At 37.1% G+C, this 19,435-nt stretch overlaps 1 protein-coding gene across 2 annotated transcripts in view; it reads left to right on the forward strand.

Moving 5' to 3' along the window:
- Glrx3 (glutaredoxin 3) overlaps positions 1-17,017 on the forward strand; it is a 30,291-nt gene extending 13,274 nt beyond the window's left edge. The window contains exons 2-11 of one of the 2 annotated variants that reach the window (XM_063244955.1): positions 40-128; positions 287-361; positions 1,451-1,652; positions 6,232-6,404; positions 6,762-6,823; positions 9,459-9,516; positions 12,055-12,107; positions 13,135-13,174; positions 13,261-13,353; positions 16,759-17,017. In XM_063244955.1, the coding sequence (XP_063101025.1) occupies positions 1,613-1,652; positions 6,232-6,404; positions 6,762-6,823; positions 9,459-9,516; positions 12,055-12,107; positions 13,135-13,174; positions 13,261-13,353; positions 16,759-16,809 (570 nt within the window). In that variant the 5' untranslated portion in view covers positions 40-128; positions 287-361; positions 1,451-1,612 and the 3' untranslated portion in view covers positions 16,810-17,017. The remainder of the gene's footprint in view (positions 1-39; positions 129-286; positions 362-1,450; positions 1,653-6,231; positions 6,405-6,761; positions 6,824-9,458; positions 9,517-12,054; positions 12,108-13,134; positions 13,175-13,260; positions 13,354-16,758) is intronic. The other variant, XM_063244954.1, reaches the window with a different exon arrangement.
- The last annotated feature ends 2,418 nt before the right edge of the window (positions 17,018-19,435 follow it).

A 19,435-nucleotide genomic window follows, 5' to 3' on the forward strand; every position in this document is an offset into this window, starting at 1 on the left:
TTTACTAGGTCACTAGTGCACCAAAAATTTTATTCACAGCCTCCAGGCATCTTTTGAAATGTGCAACAAAATAAAAACCTCTGAACCTGTTTTGACACTGCAGACTCCATGGATGACATGCCAGCCCAGTGAGTCTCATTTAAATGTAAATGTGTCATAAACTTTTGTGCTGTGCTCTTTGAAGACACCAGCTACTTGAAGGGATAATGCATGTGGAACTGATTTACATATTGAAATAGTTAAAATAACTTTATAATAATCAAGCTTGAATTTTTCTATTTTAAAGTTGGAAGCTGAAGCGGTTCCTGAAATATCTGAAAAATATGAAATTAGTTCTGTTCCCACCTTTCTGTTTTTCAAGGTAAGAATAATGGTGGTACAAGAGACCAACCAAATCTAGTGGGCTGATTTTGTTTCCTATACCCTTTCCTATTCCCTGAATTTGAGTCATTTGTTTGTTTTGGCTGTGTACTTTTTTTCTCTCCCTCCCTGTTTTTGTGTTTCTTGGAGAGTAAACCCAGGGCCTTTGTACTGAGCTATATCCCTAGCTCTTTTTCTAAAATTTTGAGACTAGGTCTGACTAAATTGTGTAGGCTGGGCTTGTATTTGGCAGTCCTCCCTCAGCTTCTCAGAGTGCTGGGGTTATGGTTATGTGGTACCATGTGTGGCCTTTTTTTCTTTTTCCTTTTTCTTTATTTCTTTTCTTTCTTTTTTTGCACTTTGCTCAGATTTTATTTTGTTTTGTTTTTTGGTACAGCAGTTGAACTGAAGACCTCATGCTTTTCGGGCAGGTGCTGTGCCGCTGAGCTATATCGCTGGCTCCCGGCCCCTTTTTTTCCTGCCAGTCTTATTTTTGCACTGGTGCTGGTGAGGAGGACTATGTCCATTGTTTACTGTGGATATTGGGGAACTGGCAGCTAGGTTTGGAGCTTCTTGACAAAATCAAGGTCCCTGATTGTAGACCCCAGTGTTCCCTAAGTCGAGTCGGAAGTTTTTGTTTAAGGCATGTGCCTGAACATTATGAAACATCTGGCTGGTTCTGGTTTGATTAATGACTTGTTTAGCAAGCCAGTGCAAATCTATGCTTCAAGGCATCCATGGGTGTTACCATAGTTCTCCAAATTCCTCATTTATATTCAATAATAGATTCATCCCAGCTAGTGTAGGGGAAATCTTTTTTGTTTTAGCTTAGACTTTCATCTGGATTGACTTTGAGATATTGCAATGTTTTTCTAATACGTTCTCAAGAGAAGAAAAAAGGAAATCTTGTATTTCTAAAATGAGATGCAATGTAGACAGTTGGTAATCAGGTTTTCTCCACTTCTTGAATAACACTATTGACTGCTTTAGAAATTGACTAGACCTATGTACTTTTTACAGTTTTAGAGTCTGTAATACTGAGATTATGAAGGAATGTCACCTGTATTCTAAATAACATTTTGAACTTTAGAATTCTCAGAAAATCGACCGATTAGATGGTGCACATGCCCCAGAGTTGACCAAAAAAGTTCAACGACATGCTTCTAGTGGCTCTTTCCCACCCAGTGCTAATGAGCATCTTAAAGAAGATCTTAATCTTCGCCTGAAGAAGTTAATACATGCTGCCCCCTGCATGTTGTTCATGAAAGGAACTCCTCAAGAACCACGCTGTGGTAAGAAGCTACTCTTGAGATAACATAAATCAAGTTGGGTACTCTACTAGTATGTGGTGCAGTTGAGATGGGCTTACCCTTTCCAACCTGTCCTGTGGTTCTAGATGAGGACCTCCATTTTATGTATAAATTTTCAGACTTAAAGAAAGGAAGACTGCTTGCCCAAGGTTACCTGGTAGTCGGGTTAGGACTGGATTCCAGCTATCATATTGCTGTCTCTGCTGATGGACTTTTTGCCAATGCAGTTTTGCTCTTAACACTTTTCTTTCTTGGTACCTTCCTTTTCTTCACCTCGTTCAGATTTAGTCATTTAAAAATTTGCAGAATCTTCATAGCGTTCCTGTGCCTATCCTATGCACTTTCGCCTTCTCTGTTATCATTGTCTAATGATTGCATTACTCACTCATTGCTATCATTTCCAGTTTATAGTTTCTAGTAATTTAGAGATTCTTGATTCTTGGGTTATAGTTATCCTTATTTTCTGTATACATGGATGTTTGTAATTTTGTCCTTAAGTGAGTTTTAGAGTTATTTGACCCCTCTGGTATTGAGTTTATGTTGTTTTCTTTTTACGGTTCCTAGTACAACATTATTATGCTGCATAATTGAGCATTTATGCTTTTTGATGATACTATTGAGACTGAGAATATTTGTTTCAACTATACAGGAGGGAATTTATTAAGATAGGTGGCAGTAAAATTGAATGAGCTATTGATATGATTACCACATGTCCAGTGTGGCTTTATAAAAATAGCCAAGCTTCCAATATAAATTTAATTCTAAATTCTTCCCTATATGGTTATGAAATTACATATTAACTTATGAAAAAGCCTAGTTTTTGTAGTAAAGTTTCATGATAAAGTCTATCTTTAAAAGATGAAGAAATTATTACTTTATTTCTTAATTCTGCCTGAAAAATTTCCTGGCTAGTATCTTCCGTGTCAAATAATATGCACTGCTTATGCTTTGCAGGGCTGAAAGTCTGTACTAGAGTTAACTAATGTAGCAAAAAGCAGTCCAGGTAGCTTTGTATGTGTTTGTGTTATTTGGTTTTTTATGAGGGTTTCAAGTGTTTCAAGTTTATCCTCTTATTAGGCATGAAAGTTGTTTCTGGTGCTTTATAGAGTAGCCTAATACCGTCATTCTAGTCTCTAGTAGTATAGGAAAACTGGCTATAAAATGTGGGTGAACCTTTGTGACAGGTTAAACACAGCTAACCCTTAGTAAATTCAATATGTTCTCCTTTTGGGATCTAAGAACCATATTGCCTTTATCTTTTCAAAATGATAACCTAGTGAAATTGGCAAGTAACGGAAATGAGTCTTGAGGAAGGTGTGTGGAAAGTATGGTAGATGAAATGTCTCATGAGTGAGGTTAAGCCTGGTCTGCCACTATGGTCATTCCGTGCTCAGTGACTGGGTACAATTCAGGTGTCTCCTTGTGCCTTTAGTTCCTCCTCGGGTCTTGAGTGGAGGTACATTTGGATGACCTTTTCCGTGTAGATGAATGATTATTCAAACAAATTAGAGGTAAATTTAGAAACAGTTTTTGTTATATCATTAACTGAATTTCTGATGTATTTCTAACCATTTTAATATTAACTGTCTGAATGACATTTAGAAAACTATACAAATAATGATGACTAAATAAACTAAGACATTTCAGAGCAATCCGAAGAACTTAGTGTTAGACATACAGATAATAAAGGAAATATTTTGGGATTAAAAAAGGTTTTTAAATAGATATGATCTAATAGTATCTAGTATCACTTCTTCTGTTCGAGTACTCATTTTATTTATAACTTATAACTGTATCCTAATAAGCTTTTGTTATGTTACCTGGTATTTTTTTTTTTTTTTTTTTTGTTACAACATGACTTCCTACCTAGAATAAAGAGCAGACAGATTGTTGTAGGGTGTTCTGTTTCATAAAGTATCTACTTAGAATTAATTGGAAAGTATTTTTGTTGAGACCTATCCTTGCCACTTCCCTGGTTCTCTGATTCTGTTTTCCCTTTCTTTTTGTGTGTTGTTGTATAGACTGTCTTTATCTGTAAGCTGTTCTCTTCTGGGGCATAAGTGGTTTTCCCCTTTTGCCATTCCTTTAGTTCTGCTTACTTGTTTTTGTTCCTCTATTGACACTTTAAAGAAGAAGTATACCAAGACCCCTGTATAAAAACAAAGGTCTTCTTGTGGACTCAAAAAGTGTCTACTCCTCATTTTGCACAGAATTCTCTTTGAAAACACTGGCACCAGTAACACGACTTTGCTTCCATTGGATGTCCACTGTGGAGTGTGTCTATGCTTGATGTTTGACTTGCCAGGCCATCGTGTTTTCGCTTAATCAGAGAAACATGTATAAATACCATTTAGATTTCATATCCATGAAAGCTGTGTCCAGATCCTGCAGGCCACTGGTCTACTTTCTTACCTATTTTCAAATCTTTTTTTTTGAACTCACGACCTTGCGCTTACAGGGCAAGCAGTTGAGCCACTGAGCAAAATCCCCAGCCCTGTTTTCAAACTCTTAACTACGGAATCCTACGGTGTATCATGAGTCTGACCTGTTGACAGTGTCTTAGTAGTCAGAGTTGGGTTGTCCCTATCTGTGTTACTTGTGAGGATAGGAAAAGGAGGGTGCTTATGTTTGAGGAAGTTTCTAGAGCACTGAGATGTGTAGCTTTCTAAACTGAATGTTAAGATCTCTAGCAGGTTGGTGAAGTTATTGGAATCCTTGTAACTGTTGCAGTTAGAGCTTGTAATAAAGCGGGAAGTGTTTGACCATAGACATTTCTGCTGCTGTGAGAGTCATCTTCCTGGGTTCAGAATCAAAAACACATCAAGTGTATTGTTCTTTAGGGGTTTATTATTTGTTATTAAATGTGTTAGTTAGGCTTCTTCCTCATGTCATGAGTAGAAATTATTGTGGTAGAAATGGTGATTTTTATGACAGTTAAACACAATTTTTAAACTTTTAAATAGTTTTATAGTACGCATGCATTTTTCTTCAGTAGTGTATTTTGTTATTAGAATAAAGCTTTTTACTACTTTATCCTTAAGCACAACATTTCTAGTCTGCCACTTTAACCCTTAAAAATGAAACACTACCAATCAATCTTTCTAGTCTGCATGTAATTGCCTAAAGCTAAAATCAAGCTTTTTCTCAGTAAGTTGGCGTAGAAATGAGTTAATATTGGCAGCAGAATAACCATCAGCAATCAGCCCTTAGCTGTTTACTAATGAACTCCCAGATGAATGAAAGAATTTTAGAATCAGTGTTTTACTTCAGGCTGTACATGAACTTAACACTTCAGTTGTAGGAAAAGCAACTTATATGCTATACAAATAAATGCTAGTGCTTCAGCTCAACAAATTGCAGATCTAGAAAACGTTTGGAGTTTAGTTGGATCCATGTTTTATAGTGAATGTGCTTTTGGGTGACATGAGGTAAAGCTTATTATTCTTGAAGTTGATCTGATGCTGAATTTTATGACTTGGTTTTATTTAAAAATAATTACCGATGCCGTTAAGTCTCATAGGAATTTCAAATTTGAAGAATAGGTTATTTCTGAAAATGACTGAAAAGAATTGTGAGGTGTAAGAGTGGGACAGTTCAAACTGGAAAAAATGGTTAGAGTTCTTTTAGAAAGATCTCCTTTTTCCCCCTGACTGAATAGACTTATAAAAACCATATTCACACTCTTATCCTTCAGTACTAATGTCATAATAATACGATGATGTCAGAAAAATACTGAACAGAATGTGTCACAAAGGTATAATACAATCATGGAACATAAAATTGTCACTATAGTAAAAAATCACATTATATACTTTAGGGAATGTAAATACTTTTAGAAAAGAAACTGTCAAGTGATGAGATGACAAAAGAATACTGTCAATCTATTGACAGTTCATATATAACAAAAGAGAAGATAGCTTTAAAATTGAATGTGCGCTACCCATTTTAGACTGAAACAGCACAGCCCTACTTGATTTCTCATTTATCCTCCTTTCTGATGCTAAGGACTCAGAACTACTGAAGTGGGTACCCAGAAGTAGTAAAATAGCACAATTGAGTTTTCAGTGTGGTTGAGTAATGATTAAAAATAATTGTTGTAGAGTTTTCTACCTACTCAGTTGACTTTCCTAGATTCACAGCGTAGGAGAGATGGGAGGGGCCATTCAGGGTGTCCAGATCAGTCCCATGATTGAGAGGAAACACAAGGAGATGGCCGTCCAGGGCCTCATGCCTCATCTTGTGTTCCCATCGTTCGAGGTCTTGGGGCTCTATATTTTAACCTCCCCCCACCTCCCAGTTGTCTAATACTGAAGAGCAATTTGATAAGTACACAAACACATCAGTTTTTAAAAGTTGTGTATGAATACTTACAGTCAAGATCAAATGAGAGTTTTTTGGAATTTATTTTCTGTTCATATACTTACTATTCAGCTATGGTAATTAAATTGCTGGCAAAATAGAGGCGGGCATCTGTCCACTGGATAATTTGTTCTATGAATTAATGTAGAATTGTGTGTATGAGAGAGATGCTAAGTTCTTTATTTTCTTTTTCTGTGTGCAGGTTTCAGCAAGCAGATGGTGGAAATTCTTCGCAAACATAATATTCAGTTTAGCAGTTTTGATATCTTCTCAGATGAAGAAGTTCGGCAGGGGCTAAAAACCTTTTCCAATTGGCCCACCTATCCTCAGCTTTATGTTTCTGGGGAGCTTATAGGAGGACTTGATATAATTAAGGTTAGAAGTCTGTGCCTGGTAAAGAAATTACATTTAGAGCAAAACTTAAAATGTTTCAACAAATCTAAAATACATATTTCTTGTGCAATTATACATTTAGTAAAATAAACCTGAAAAATAGCATTTCTGATCAGTATTCTACATTGTGCTGGAAGAGATTTATGTTAATAAATAAATGTTCCTTTTTTTTTTTTGATCTTTTTGAGATAGAGTTTTGCTGGGCAGTTAGGCTGGCCAGGCTGGTTATGAATTTGCAATGATCCTCCTGCCTCGGCCTCCTCAAGGCTGGAATTATAGGTGTGTACCAGTACACCTAGCAATAAATGTTTCTTAAGTTGATGTGTGTGCTTATTTCAGGAACTAGAAGCATCTCAAGAACTAGATACAATTTGTCCCAAAGCTCCCAAATTAGAAGAAAGGTAAGTATTTTAAAATTTCAAGCAGACTACCGTTTAATATTTTTATTTTATGTTTTTTGTAGTACTGGGATTTGAAACAAGAATTTTCACACTGAGCTATATTCCCAGCCCTTTTTTATTTTGAGACTGGGTCTTGATATGTAGTTTAGGCTGGTATTGAAACTCATTATGTAGTCCAAGCGAGCCTTGAAGTCATTAAGAAACTCCTGCCTCAGCCTCCTGAGTTTGTGGTTATAGACATGTGCCACCATGCTCAGGCCCCATAATGCTGTTGTATTTTAAAATAAACTCCTTTTTTAAAATCTTTTAAAGTTTTTAGGTATTGAAATAAAAGTTCCTAAAGTCTTCCTGTGCACTAAAGTCCAAAATTTCCCTATTTTTAAAAATTTATTTTTTGAGACAGGCTCTTGCTAATTTACTAAGTTGCCCAGGCAGGGCACAAACTTTTGATCCTCTTGTTTCAGCCTTGGGTTTATAGATGTGTGCCACCATTCCTGACCCATTTATTATTTTAAAAATGTTTTTGAATAGCCGAATTTTACATTGTTCTTTCTATATGTAAATCAAGGAATTGATATTTGCCTGCTGTGAGTCATAATTTTGTTCACAGGTCATGCAAACTTTTGAATCTCTAATTTGAGCTGGAGAAATTTTAGGACAAATTTAGTAGTTACATGGAGGTTATTCCTGCTTTTATGAAAATACTGTTTTAGTGGATTGACCAAGTTTTGCTTTCCCCTCTGCACTTGAGAGTGAAGAGCCCATGTTTCGGTTATTGCTCATTGGCATAAGCACAGTGCACCCATGTTTTCTTGTGTATAGCCTCGATCCCACATTAGAACCCTAAGTGTGAAAAACTGATGTTATCTCCGTGTTTCAGTTTCCAACTGCTCTGAGTACTGACCTTGTCTTTTTAAACACGGATTACTTAAAATTCAAGCAGATTTTGAAGCTGTGAAATATCTACTCTTTAGTTCTTTTATGACATAATCTCAGTGAAGTAATCTTTTCGACTTTGGTGTACAGGAAGACTTTGGAACTTTTATTGTAATACCTACAAATTCAAAGATTTTTTTATGGTACCAGGGATCGCACTTATGACCTTGCACTTGCTGGGCAGGTGCTTATACTGCTGAGCTAAATCCCCAGCCAAATTTAAAGATTTAAAAAGAATTTATTTAAGGATACATCAGAACATATCAGTCTTTCTTAGTTAAGACTTGGATTTGTAACGTAAACCTCTTTAATTTTCTTGGTATTTAACATTTTGAGGATTTCTGAAAGTGTTTAATAATGAGTACCTCATTTGTCTGTCCTTAATTAATAAAATAGTCCTAGAATGTCAGACTGACATTCAGTGACACAGTTTCTCTCATGATTCGTGCCCAGCCTGCCTTTTGAGTGAGCAAATACAGAATGAGGACTCTGTATCCTCACTTGTTCTTTTCTGTAGCCTGTGATGCCCGTGACACACAGAGGCTGTGCAGCCTGAAAGCCAGCTGTGCTTTTTGTATGCCCAGATGTGCTATTCAGTGTATTTTCTTCCTTTTTCCTGAATATATTCTTACTGCTGTTTATGTTTTTGTCTCTGTCAGACTTTATGTTTCCTTAATATGCTGTCTAATAAATCTCCTAGGTTTTTAGACACCAAAAAATAGCCAGTGCTGGAACTTGCTAGGATTATATGAATAAGAAAGCACAGTATATTTTGAGTGCTCATGTAAAAGGTTCCTGTAAGCAGTTTGTCGATGTGTGATGCTTACTTTGACAGGAGTGTGGCCTGTGGTTTTCTGGATCTGAGTAGTTGGGTCACTGGGTGAGCAGTCAGGGCCAGCGTCAGGTTTCTGTGTCTCCTGACATTTTCTGAGAACAGCTAATCATCCTCTATTGGGAGTGTAAGAGCTGTAGCCTTGTGTATGATCTCTACATTTCATTTGTGGCTACTTTATAAGGAGATTAAGACATGAATTGTCCATGACACTGGCGAAATGGGAATGTGGTGCCGTGACCTGTTGTACCTACATTGACCTGTCCTGAGATTTGTGACTAGAGGTTAAATATGGAAGATTAAAATTTCTGAGAGGAGTTAGATTGTGGTATTTGAAAATGGTAGGAAATACTGAGTATACGGTTAAAATGGGAGCTTTTGACTTCAGCAGCTAGCATTGTGAGTTGATGTTCTAAGATTTAATGCTTTAACCTTCCAGGTCTGCCTTTGTGAGCGTTAGGAGTAGAGGAGTGCAGGAGTGTAGAGCAGTGCATAGCATCATGACTGGAAATGGAACTCATGGAACTAGTTCTAGAAATTTTGGATGGGCTCGATATATAGGTCCCCTATTGAACAATTCCTTACTGAATTGGTTATTATTATTTTTTTTTTAGTACTGTGAGTTGATAGACTTAAATTGCAACTTGAAGGAACATTCGTTGCCTTAAAAGCTATATTGTGTTTTACAGTGGCTTAGGGAGAGAATGAAATAAGGAAAATGTCAATGCATTTGCTTGTTTAATACCACTCAAAGCTGTGAACCATCATCCTTGCTATCCCTCAAATATGCATGGTACTCATGAAGTGGAGCAAAAGTGGTGCTTAATAATTGAGCTGAGCCATTTTATATCAATTTTCTCTCTTTAGGCTCAAAGTGCTGACGAATAAAGCTTCTGTGATGCTCTTTATGAAAGGAAACAAACAGGTAAAGAACTCAAAAATGGTTTTATTTGTAATTTCTTTTGATGTTAACATCTGCAACAAGGGGACAGTTAAATCTTTTTTTCCTAGCTTTAGCTAATGAAGCTGTAGTGGTATCAGGAAGTTATCCAGGCCTTAATTGGTGCTTATGGAGATCAAACAAAGTAATCTGCATTTTGCTTGACTTCATCATCAACATCTCAGCAGGGTGCATTCTTTCTGCTGCCAAACTTTGTCAGCTAACATGGTCAACAGTATTAACACTTTGCTGGTTCCACAGTATTAGTTGCTGTTCCAGTACCCTTTGTTTTAGTGTGTGGACTACTGTATGATACTTTCTAAGTATAGGGGAACCTGGTACTGCTTTGGTTTTTGCCTCTCAGTCGCTGGGTAGAAGCATTCTCACTGGGATATAAACCCTGGATATGACATGTGTGCTCCCTGTGTATTCAGGGAATGAATAAAACTATCCATAATTCTCATCTGTCATTGGGTGATTCTTGTAGCTTTTTTGATGAAAGTACATATGCTGATTTTGCATCAGTTTGAGTATCAAGTTTGATAGATCACTTCCACTGATAGTTTGAATAAAACTGTCTTTCAGAGTAAGATTGGAATGGAAATTTCCCAAAACTAGCTATAGTCATTTAAATGTATTTTGTTTCATTCTCTGCTAGGTTTTGTCTGCTGGACAAAACTGGGCAGGATTTGGCTTACTTTGCAGATTAGGAAACTAATAATTTGAAAGTTGAGGCTGATGGAATGAGGAAACCTCCCTATGTTAAACAGATGCCTTGGGCAGATGACTTAACTGAAAGGAGCTTCAATTTGCTCTTTTTGTAAATGGATTTAATAATACTTCATAGGGCTGGTGCAGGAATCAGGTTGCCATAATGCGAGTGGAAGTTAATATGACTAACCTAATGAAACTCATTAATTAACATAACTGATGTAAGTAGTGTAGTGAAAGTAATAATAACAAGAAAGATAGTATAAATTTCAGCAATCACTGTTGAAATCACTGTTAGGCCCCAGATTCTTTGACTGGTTCATTGTACAGTGTTTTTTAAAAAAATCAGTAGAAGAAAGCTGAGTGTGATGGAGCACAGCTAAAATCAGTGTTCTGAGAAGCTCAGGCAGTTCACTGGGCAATTTAATGATTTAGTGAGACACCCTGTCTCAAACTGAAAAAAATAAATAAATGAAGAGCTGGGATTGTAGCTCAGTGCAGAGGTCCCAGGTTCAATCCCTAGTATCTAAAAGAAAAAAAAAACAAAAAACACGTTTCTTTATCATTACTGCAAATTATAATAAAGTATGTAATTATATATAATTATAATCTATAAATTACAAAATTTTTAGTAATGATATATATGTATATTTTTTCTTTTTTGGGAGAGGTACTGGGCATTGAACCTGGGGCTTTCACACTGAACTACATCCCCAGCCCTTTTTGAGACAGGGTCTCACTGAGTTCCTCAGGTTAGGCTCCAACTTGTGATCCTCCTCCCTCAGGCCCCCAAAGTGCTAGGATTCCAAGTGTGTGCCACCGTGCCCATCCTGTTTTTCTTCTTCATGATTGTTAAAAGCAAATTTTTATTCTCAACATTTTACTTTTTTGTGGAAGCCCAGAAAGACTTCATGTATTTTGGAAACCACATTGTTGGAACTTTTGAAATGTTTATGTGATATCAAATCATTTCCACAAGATTGTTGGAATGAGGTTTATATGGCATGAAAAAATACATTCCATAACCTCAAAAAGTTTTGCTTCATCTATAATCTAGTATACAGATAAAATATAAGAAGGAGAGTTAAAGTCCAGTTGGGGACATGAAAACTTTTAATCATTGCAAAAAGACTAAGTAGTTAAGATCATTTTGTATAAATTAGGAATGGAATTAAGTAAGTTTTTTTTTAAAATTTTTTTTTAAATTTTATTTGAGAAAAAAACAAAAAGGGTACAAGTTATACAGAATTTCAGAAAAAAACAGTAGGAAATCACTAGTTAATAGATTACATATTGTCATCTTAGAAATAGTTGTTCAAGTTACAAATTTAAAGCATATAAAGTGGACATTGAAACAGTGAGCCTGCAAACAGTTCTGTTCAGTGATCCAACAAAACTCAATAATATGGTTATCTATCTTATACACTTAAATATACATGCAGTTATATCCTTTAGAGCACTTTCTTTTCCTCTCTTTTGTAAGTAAGTTTCTATAGAAAATCTAGGTTTGATCTCAGGAACCTTTTGAACATAAAGATTATAAAGACACAAGTCATCTGAAGAGGTTACCAAGCGAGGTGAGCTGATGGTTTATGTCCGAGTTGAGGTCTATATAGGTCAGGCCTTGAAGGAAGGGGACGTGAAGAAGCATCAGGAGCAGGGTAAAGGCAGTGCAGCTGCACCACACAGGTGCTCTCGGGGTCCCCAGCAGTTGCTATGGGTGACGTTGGACAAGTGCTGTACTGCTTAACAAAGCATTAGCTGCAAACATGACAGTTGGACATACAAAATAAGAATTTTTTTTTAATTTAGGAAGCAAAATGTGGATTTAGCAAACAAATTCTGGAAATATTGAACAGTACCAGGTATGTAAATCTTGTTTTTAAATAGTGTATTTAAAAAATTTCAATACTCAGTTCTGCCACTGATTTATTTTTTTAGTTTTAATGTCTAGATTGGTTCATTATGTTAAAATACATGTTTTTGCTACAAGTTTTTTTTTTCCCCCCTTCTGTGATGTTTAGTGAATGCTTTGGTTTAGAAGATTAGAATGAAATGTAATTTTCTGGCCAGTGTTCTTGTCACACAAAGATACTGTATGAAGAATATATTATAGGTTGTTTAAAAAAATTTTTTTTAAGCACTTTTTAAAACAATATTTAAAACTGATGAGTACATATTAAGGCCCATAACCAAGATCTGAGAGGGGAGGCAAATGAATTTAAATTGTAGCAGATTTTTATTTTCACCTGCTTTTGATGTGCTTGGTGATGAAGCTGCCAGAATAGAACGTTGGTGTTGATTTTTTGTGGTTTAAAAAAAATTATTTAATTGGAGATAACATGTAATTTTGTTGTGTTTGTCAAATATTTTTCACTTATTTTTTATGTTATGATTGCTTTTTAAAACTATAATTTGCATTCTAATTGTACTTTTAACTAGATTAGATTTGCAAATCCATGAAGTGATAGGGCAAGTAATCTTCAGAGTATTTCATAATGGAGAGGATTGAAAGGAGTTGATTGAGCAAGATAGACTGAATATAGCATTAGGGATTAAAGAAAAAACAGTTAATTTCTTCAAATTATAATAATTTTATAGACAAAGGTATATTAATTGTAATTATGACCTCAAGCCTTGATCTCTTCTTACCCTTGTTGGTCTGGTGTGCTTTTGGACATTTTCATAGAGCCCTTTCTTTGTTCTTTAAGAAAAGTGTGCTAACCACCTCATTTTCACAGTATTGTGTAGGTAAAATCCAGCTGAATTTATGTCTTCAGATGATAATTAAGCAGAATTATTTCTATTGGTCCATGGTAAATTTTGTTAGCAATTGTTTACTTTTGTTGCCTATTTTAAAAACACTGTTAAAATGGCTTTTTCTTTTTGTAGTGTTGAATTTGAAACATTTGATATATTGGAAGATGAAGAAGTAAGTTCTGGATTTTGTTTTGCCTTTGTTTAGCTTTAATTGTAGGATGTGGTAGGAAGGTTTCAGCATTCCTGTGTTTTGTTCAGGTTCGGCAAGGATTGAAAGTGTACTCAAACTGGCCAACATATCCTCAGCTGTATGTGAAAGGGGAGCTCATTGGAGGACTGGATATTGTTAAGGTAAGGTCTGCTCATCTGCTGTCCTCAGGAAGTGAAAAGCTTGATGTTTAGGAATTATGATCGTGAGGTTGTCTGGCTCTTTTGTTCAGCCTCAAATCCAGCCTTTTCTGCAGTAGTTTCTGTGTACATAATAGCTCATCCTTCCCACAGTCCCTGGAGCATCAGACTGTTACACCCTCCTACCTAACCTAGTCTGGTCTCCTTCCCTGCCACTCTGGCCCTGTTCAGAGCCTCCTGACCTCCTAGCCAGCTGCCAGCAATGCCAGCCTCTGTAGTTGGATATTCAGGTGAGCTGAAGCTATGGCCAGGTTTATAGCATTTTAGTTTTATTCTCATTGTACTGTCTCACAGAAGAATTTCTTCCATATTTACCTGCTTTTCATCCTTTCTCTTACCTTTTACTCTTAGCTTTGGATTTTCTTGTATAGCCCATAATTAAATGTTTTCTCCATTCTTCAGGACCTAATTTGCCTATAAATGTATAGATTTTTCCAGCCAGAAATGTCTGCCCTTGCTCCAGAAGTTTTTGTATCTTTTTATTTTTACACTATTGTAGTTACTTTTTACTGTGTACCGTTTCCTTTTCCACCCTCACCTGCATGATGTTAATATATATACCATTGTGAAGAGTCCCAGAGGCCATTGCTATGGTGGCTGCCTGTCTCCCTGCCACTTCTGTGTCACAGTAGCTATGGAGTAGTAGTACTCTCCATAGTTCAGTAGCTTAGTGGATTTTGCTTCAATGAAAGGGCTTAATTTGCCACTTTGGTTTGCTCTAAATAAATTCTCAGGTGTGTTTTAAATGGATATGGCTTTTCTTATATTTAATGTCTAGAATTTAAGGCAGTCCCAACTACTTACTAGCACCTGTGTGCTGTATAGCTCTTTTGTAGTTGGCCCAGGCCAGGAAAGTGTACTTCCCACTGCCCCAGTGCTGTACATCCTGCACAGTGCGGTAAGGAGTTGTGGCAGTCTGTTCCCTAGGATGTGAGTGAACTGTCACAGCAGGTAGGCTGTGGAGGCTCCTTCAGAGCTGGAGATTGCCCTGAGGCCTCCCTCCTGCCTGCTCAGTTAGAGACTGTTCTCTGAGGATAGTCTTTTAATGGTTTTAATGGAGAACAAGTACAGTAGTAAGAAGTGCTACTTCTAGTTAAGTTGTAAAATAAAGTTTTTAACACACACGTTTATGACATGAAGGAATGCCAGTCTCACACTAAAGTGGCAGCCAGTACTTTGAACCAACATGTTTTATAGTCAGTGCTTGAGCTGTTTGACTCCAAAGGCTGTCTTTGTCCTGTGGGTGTATCTGTAGGATTCGTTTCCTCCCCAGTGCAGGTTGGATATCACTTCTGAAACAAGCCCAGGAGGCATTTTTCTTAGTAAATGGTCCTCAATTCCGAAGAGGGGAAAAAAGTTTAATAATGTATCTTTTGAGTAGCCTGGAAACAACAGAAATAGAGGTACATTTGTTATTTATGTGTATGCATGTAGAAAATTATTTATTTATTTTTAATTTTATTTAAGGAGAAAAGAAAAAAAAAGCAGAGAAAGGGTACAAGTTATACAGATTTGCAGGAAAAAAAACAGTAGGAAATCACTAGTTAATGGATTACATATTGTCATCTTAGATAGAAAATTACTTAAATAAAGATGTCTTATTTTTGTAAGATACAAACTGTCTTCAGGCTCCAAATACTCTTGAGCCTGTTCTCGTCTGAGTGTTTTATAGTCTGTACCATAGTCATTTGTAACTCTTGGAAGATACAATCAATAAATCTCATTTATTGATGAGATTAGCTCAAAAGCTAAGCTGTGCAGGTAACATCTTTTTAGATAATATAACAGGATGTTATATAACTTGATATTTGCTTGTAAAGAACCATAGGTATTGGAAATTTGTGGCATTATTAACATTTTTGCTTGAGATGATAATAGGGAACTGGTATTATGTTGCCATTTTGGCCTGTTTCTTGGCAGAGTGCAGTTTTTCATCTTGAGATCAATTAAAATATGTTCCAGATGGCTAATTCTGGCTGGCTTCAGTTGGAGCATTAAGTACTTTTTTTGTTGACTGAGTGACTAGATAAATGAATGAATTACTCTCAATAACTCAATGACTTGGTCAATATAGTGTCCTGAGAAAGATGGCTACTGTTATATACTCAGTAGCTAATCTTTCCTCTAAAGAGTGAGTAACTTACAGTAGTTGTTCAGAATGTTTGGACTTAAAAAGTTTGTTGAGTGCTTTGGAATGTTCAGATCAATCAGGTTGCTGTTTAAAGTGCTGGCTCACATGAATGATGCTGCTGAGACACTCTCGTGTGTTGTGTAAGTGACTTCATAGAATCCCCCAGCAGCCTAGGAGAGAAGGACTCTTGTCTTCATTTGGCAGATGAGGAAACATGGATGTGCATGGTGGAGCTATACACCATTGTGAAGCTGGTAGGATGTTACTAGTCCAGGCTTACCTGGGGGCTGCCCAGACTCTTCTGAGTTGTGAAGCCTACTTGCCTCAAGAAACTGCTCAAAAAATTTCTGCTAGGTCTGCTGGTATAGCAGGATGTCTATTGGTTTAACAGGTACAACCCAGGATGGGTCATCTGGATTTGTGTATGCTAGAATCAGCTTTACTGGTTTTAATACAAAGAGGAGGCTGAGTGAATTTTAGTGATTTTATTGATTGGTATTCATGTTGCTTAGTGAAAATCTGAAATGTTGCATCAAATTAAATACTTGTTTTGAACAAGAAAGTCTCATTTATCTTTTATTGCCATATTTTAGACTTGGTGGCTGAAAACTGTAGAATCTGTTCTGTAGTTTGAGTTAATCTGTGGAAACTCTTGGAGCTTGTCTTTTTCTGAATTATATATTGGTAATATTTTCTGGCCTTTACATTTTCCTGGTACTGTAGCTTTTCTTGAGGCACAAACAGAGTTCAGGTGTGTTAAAATAAAAAGAGTTTATTGTGTTAAAATAATCTGATAGGGTGCAGTCAACCCTTTGTATCTATAGTTCTATGTATATGAATTCAACTAACAGATTGAAAGAAAATATTAAACGAAATGAGGCTATGCAGGCCCTTTATTTTCTAAGCTACACAGTATAGTAAGTATTATGTATCATTTACATAGTATTAGGTATTGTAAATAATCTAGAGATGATCTACAATGTAAGGGAGGGTGTGTGTAAATACTGTGCCATTAGTATTTGATGACACTTGATGATCTGTAGGATTTGGGACCCAGTCCCCTTATGGATACTCAAACAACTGCGTTGTTTTTATATTTAGCTTGAGAATGTTGGGGTTTTAATTCAGTAGGTGGTTCTGAAATACAGACACAAGCTATGACAGTTTGTTTTCATTTTTGTATATGCATATATATTAATGTTATTTTTTATTTTTAGGAACTGAAAGAAAATGGTGAATTGCTGCCTATACTGAGAGGGGAAAATTAAAAATGTTAAATATGGTGTCCAGTTGTCGCAAGACATTTAGTTACAGTGGAGCAGTTCATGATTTGGTCCTCAGAAATGGACTAGGAATAGAAAAATGCTGCTTCTACAGTTAACGCTTTGTGTATTTCACAAGATTGTGCTAAATAAATGTATGTTACATTTTTCCACCAAAAATAGAATCCAATAAACATCTTAATTCAGTTACAAATATTTGTGTGTAAAAAGTGTATCTTTGTAATGATGCTAAATGTTACTGTATTTAATCCATTTGGAATCCTTCTTCTTAACACTGTGGTTGTCTTGTAGCACACGTTCAGAAAATGGAGCTGGTAACAGAGCACAGTGCAGGCTGGCGAGGCGTTCAGAGCAGCTCGTGTGCCAGCCCAATGGCTCCCCTCACTGGCAAAAGGTCTTTTTACAGCTCTGGAAAAATTCTACTGAAATTGTTCTTGCTGAGCCTTGGCACTGGTGAAATTGTGGAGGCCACGCAGGAAGCGCCTTTCAGATTCACTGTGACAGTGGCGGAAGTGCGTTACCAAGGAATATTAGGAGAAAAGTGATTCTTTATCAAGTGAAGCAAGATATAGCAAGCACTTTGGTTATAAAAACTAGAATAGTGAGTGTTGATGACAGAGGAGGAATGGGTGGTCCGTTTGTTTGAAGCATGACAACTTAATCATTGTAATAACCATATGACTTAGCCCTTCGATCAAGTAGGTCAAGAAGAGCCTGAAAATTCCAGTAGTGGTTTTGATCTGAATCTTAACATATTAGAGAAAGAGTTGCCTCACTGAGCTTCACTGGAGAGGCCATACCTCAGTGGCTGTCTGTGCCCCCTATGCCACATGTGGTCTTTATTAAATTACCCCAGCCTGTTGGTCTGAGCAGTGAGGGCTGTGACCCTGCGTGGTGGTAGGAACTAAGGGGTGCCTAGGTTGGTTAACTTAGGTAAGAACAACGAAGGAGGAAATGTGTGTGTGGCCCTCTCTGAAGCTCTGGTGTTGCCTCCTCACTCCCAGGCTATGTCCCGCTCTGGGTTTGTGGCCTGTGTCACCGAGGGTACTCTGCGGGGTTAATGAAGGGCACACCTGCTTGCTTTTTCTGCTAGGAGTTAGGATGCCCATGATGGTGGATTCTTTTTTTGCTGTGTGTGTGCGGGTAAGTCTTCCTTGAGACTTTTTTCTTTGGGGTACTGGGGATCGAACTCATGATCTTGCGCTTGCAAAGCAGGTGCTTATGCCGCTGCGCTAAATCCTCAGCCTAATTGAGACTTTTAAAAAATTAAATTGAAAATGATAAGTAAAACTTAAAATACAAATGGAAGTATAGAACTTTGGAATTTCATGAAAGCGTTGGTTTTAGGGGGATGAAAATAGAGGAAGGATTTATAATTATCTTGAGTACTTCTCCCCAAAATTATTTGCATACAATGTTTATGTATTTATTTTATTTGCTGTGTATTGAACTCAAGGAAGGCCTAACATGTACACATGTTAGGCAAGTACTGTACCACTCAGCTACATCCCTGGTCCCTAAGTTGATTTTTAACTTCACCTTATCCGAAGTAACAATACCTTTGCTGTCACAATTTGTTAAGCTTATTTCTCTCCCTTAATGTATGTGAGTAAACAAAATGCATAGCTGTTAACTGGTGTGCACCTCCAGTTTGCCAAACACCATCTTGGCCAAAGGCTATTGCTCTGCTGCTGTCTCATGACTTGTGCACTCAAGAAAGCTTCCCTCCCCTTGGTTAACTTGTGTGTGACACCAGGTATCAGTGCTGGCCTCCTTTTGAATGCCTAGTTAGGGTCACAGGTCTGGGTGAAAGTTAGTGGGTGTTCCACCATGTCTGGCATGGCGTATCCCTTATTCCTCATGGGTTGTTACTGGCCCCTTTTACCCCAGGTAAGTTGAGTGATGGTGAACCAGGTCAGAAAATCTTATTTATGCAAACTAATGGGCATTCCTACCCTGTTTTGATTAACAGTATTTTAGCAAGTCAGATTCTTGGACCTGATTAAATTTGCTAACAGAAATAGCTCGCAAATGACCTTGTAGTTAAGTCTGCTCTTCTATACTTGTTTTGTCAAAATTGAGATCTCTGATTATCAAATGTTAAAGACAGAGTTGCTTTGACATTTGAGAAATCCCAGAAGTTCACAAGAAAAGGGGACTGTCATTTTGTGTAGTGCTTTGTGGAGTGCTTTTTCAGGAGAGGGAACTTGTGAGGTGTGTTTACCAAGTTTAGTGGTAGCCGGGATGTATATAGGGTGGCACAGGGCTGGGACACAGGGAGCCTGGAGCTGACTTGAGAGCTTCCTCAGCCTCCTGGGCGTGATAGTGAGCTCATCATCACCCTCAGGGCGGAGTGAGAAGACAATTGAATCTGTGAAGCACTTAGAGCATCTGGCACTGGAGTAGGTGCTCTCTGTAGACATCTGTCTCTTTGGCTTCCTTTAGTTTCCTGTGTGGAATTAAGGTGCCTTATACCTGTGATAAGAAGTTGAAGTCCTTTATATCCCCAGGAAATAAAGCCTCCCATTGGAAGGATGATTGCTCTTCTAAGAGTGGCTGTTAAGTAGGAACCACAGGGGCCCTCATACAGGAAGGCTTTTAATGCCTGGCT

Source organism: Cavia porcellus, unplaced genomic scaffold, assembly GCF_034190915.1.
Source record: "Cavia porcellus strain 051 isolate PalLab524CR breed Dunkin Hartley unplaced genomic scaffold, mCavPor4.1 scaffold_2, whole genome shotgun sequence".
Lineage (NCBI taxonomy): Eukaryota > Metazoa > Chordata > Mammalia > Rodentia > Caviidae > Cavia > Cavia porcellus.